This window comes from Danio rerio, chromosome 7, assembly GCF_052040795.2.
Source record: "Danio rerio strain M-AB ecotype USA chromosome 7, GRCz13ab, whole genome shotgun sequence".
In the NCBI taxonomy this organism is placed as follows: domain Eukaryota; kingdom Metazoa; phylum Chordata; class Actinopteri; order Cypriniformes; family Danionidae; genus Danio; species Danio rerio.
The window spans coordinates 80,356,144-80,357,500 of record NC_141027.1 but is presented as its reverse complement, the minus strand read 5'-3'; the positions used below and the strand labels follow the sequence as shown (position 1 = coordinate 80,357,500).

The 1,357-nt window shown below is 43.2% G+C and overlaps 1 protein-coding gene across 2 annotated transcripts in view; it reads right to left on the bottom strand.

Moving 5' to 3' along the window:
* The window catches only part of btr12 (bloodthirsty-related gene family, member 12), a 17,034-nt gene extending 15,954 nt beyond the window's left edge, over positions 1 to 1,080 (bottom strand). Inside the window, exon 1 of one of the 2 annotated variants that reach the window (XR_015494947.1) lies at positions 722 to 1,080. Coding sequence is in view for 1 of the 2 variants with exons in the window: in NM_001076619.1 (NP_001070087.1) it covers positions 722 to 728 (7 nt within the window). In the remaining variant the exon portion in view is untranslated. 2 annotated transcript variants of the gene reach the window in all.
* Between the last annotated feature and the right edge of the window lie 277 nt (positions 1,081 to 1,357).

Sequence of the window (1,357 nt, the reverse complement as noted above, 5' to 3'; positions counted from 1 at the left end):
ATATACACAATTATGTCGTCAAACTGTTGTATAAACGCAATATCACACTCGTAGCAGTGCGATATGGCTGTATATCGGCACTGGTGGGGGCACTAAGGCACTGGGCCTGCAGCCTCATGCCAACGCACGCCTCCCACCAGTGCTGATATACAGCCATATCGCACTGCTACTCATGTGATATTGCTCATATATATATATATATATATATATATATATATATATATATATATATATATATATATATATATATTATAAACAAATCGATGAGAATGTGCGCATTTTAACTCCAACATTGACCCGACTGAACCACTCATATGGGCCATAATCATGAATAGACCGGTTGAAATGGATTCTGCTGGGCGTTCACTTTAATAAGGAAGGTTTCTACACACACAGACTCTAGAATTGAGTCATTAAAACTGCATTTAAGGCTTGAAATACACACTTAATTTGACTAGTTTATCTCAGTGAGTGTATTATTCATTAGAATAAGCCAAAACTAAACCAAACCAACAATACACATCGATCCGCCACCATGTTTAATATTAGCTATATTCATTCAGTGATATACAGTAACCGGCAGTTCATTCCGCTGTGGCGACCCCGGATTAATAAAGGGACTAAGCCGATAAGAAAATGAATGAATGACTGATATACAGTAGGCCACTGTTACTGCTACTGATCATAATAATGCAGATCAATTCAAGAGAGATGGACTTACACTGCATGCTGAAGCTGTTGTCGTTTCTCTTCTTTGCTGGATTGTGACGAGTGTGTGAGGAAAAACCTGAACAAAACCGGTTCTTCAGTGTGTGTGTGATGTGGGTGTGTCTGCAGTTCACCTGAGACTTGTAGCTTCAGGAATCGCCGACTGTGTTTCTAGTGTATGTCCACTTTTCAGAAGTGTCCGCGGTTTGTTTTGATTTTTTGGGGTGAAATAAATCTCCGATCAGCTCTGAAGAGTTGGAGAGTGTGATTTCACACACTGTAAAGCTGATCTGACTGCTGAACCGAGGCGTGTTGTGATGTAATGTGATGGTTTATGGTTGTGTGTCGAGGGTTACGCAGGGTGTGAGCTGCAGCGCGCACACAGGTGAGGCAGTGTTTGTATGAGAGTCCGCCTAGTGGAGGAAAACGGTACAGCAACGCTTTCTTCGTGTTTGTTTAACCTAGAGAATGTTGACAATGTTGGCACGGTGGCTCAGTGGTGTGGCCTTACAGCAAGAAGGTCGCTGGTTCGTGCCTCGGCTGGGTCAGTTGGCGTTTCTGTGTGGAGTTTGCATGTTCTCCTCGTGTTGGCGTGGGTTTCCTCCGGGTGCTCCGGTTTCCCCAACAGTCCAACACATGCACTATAGAG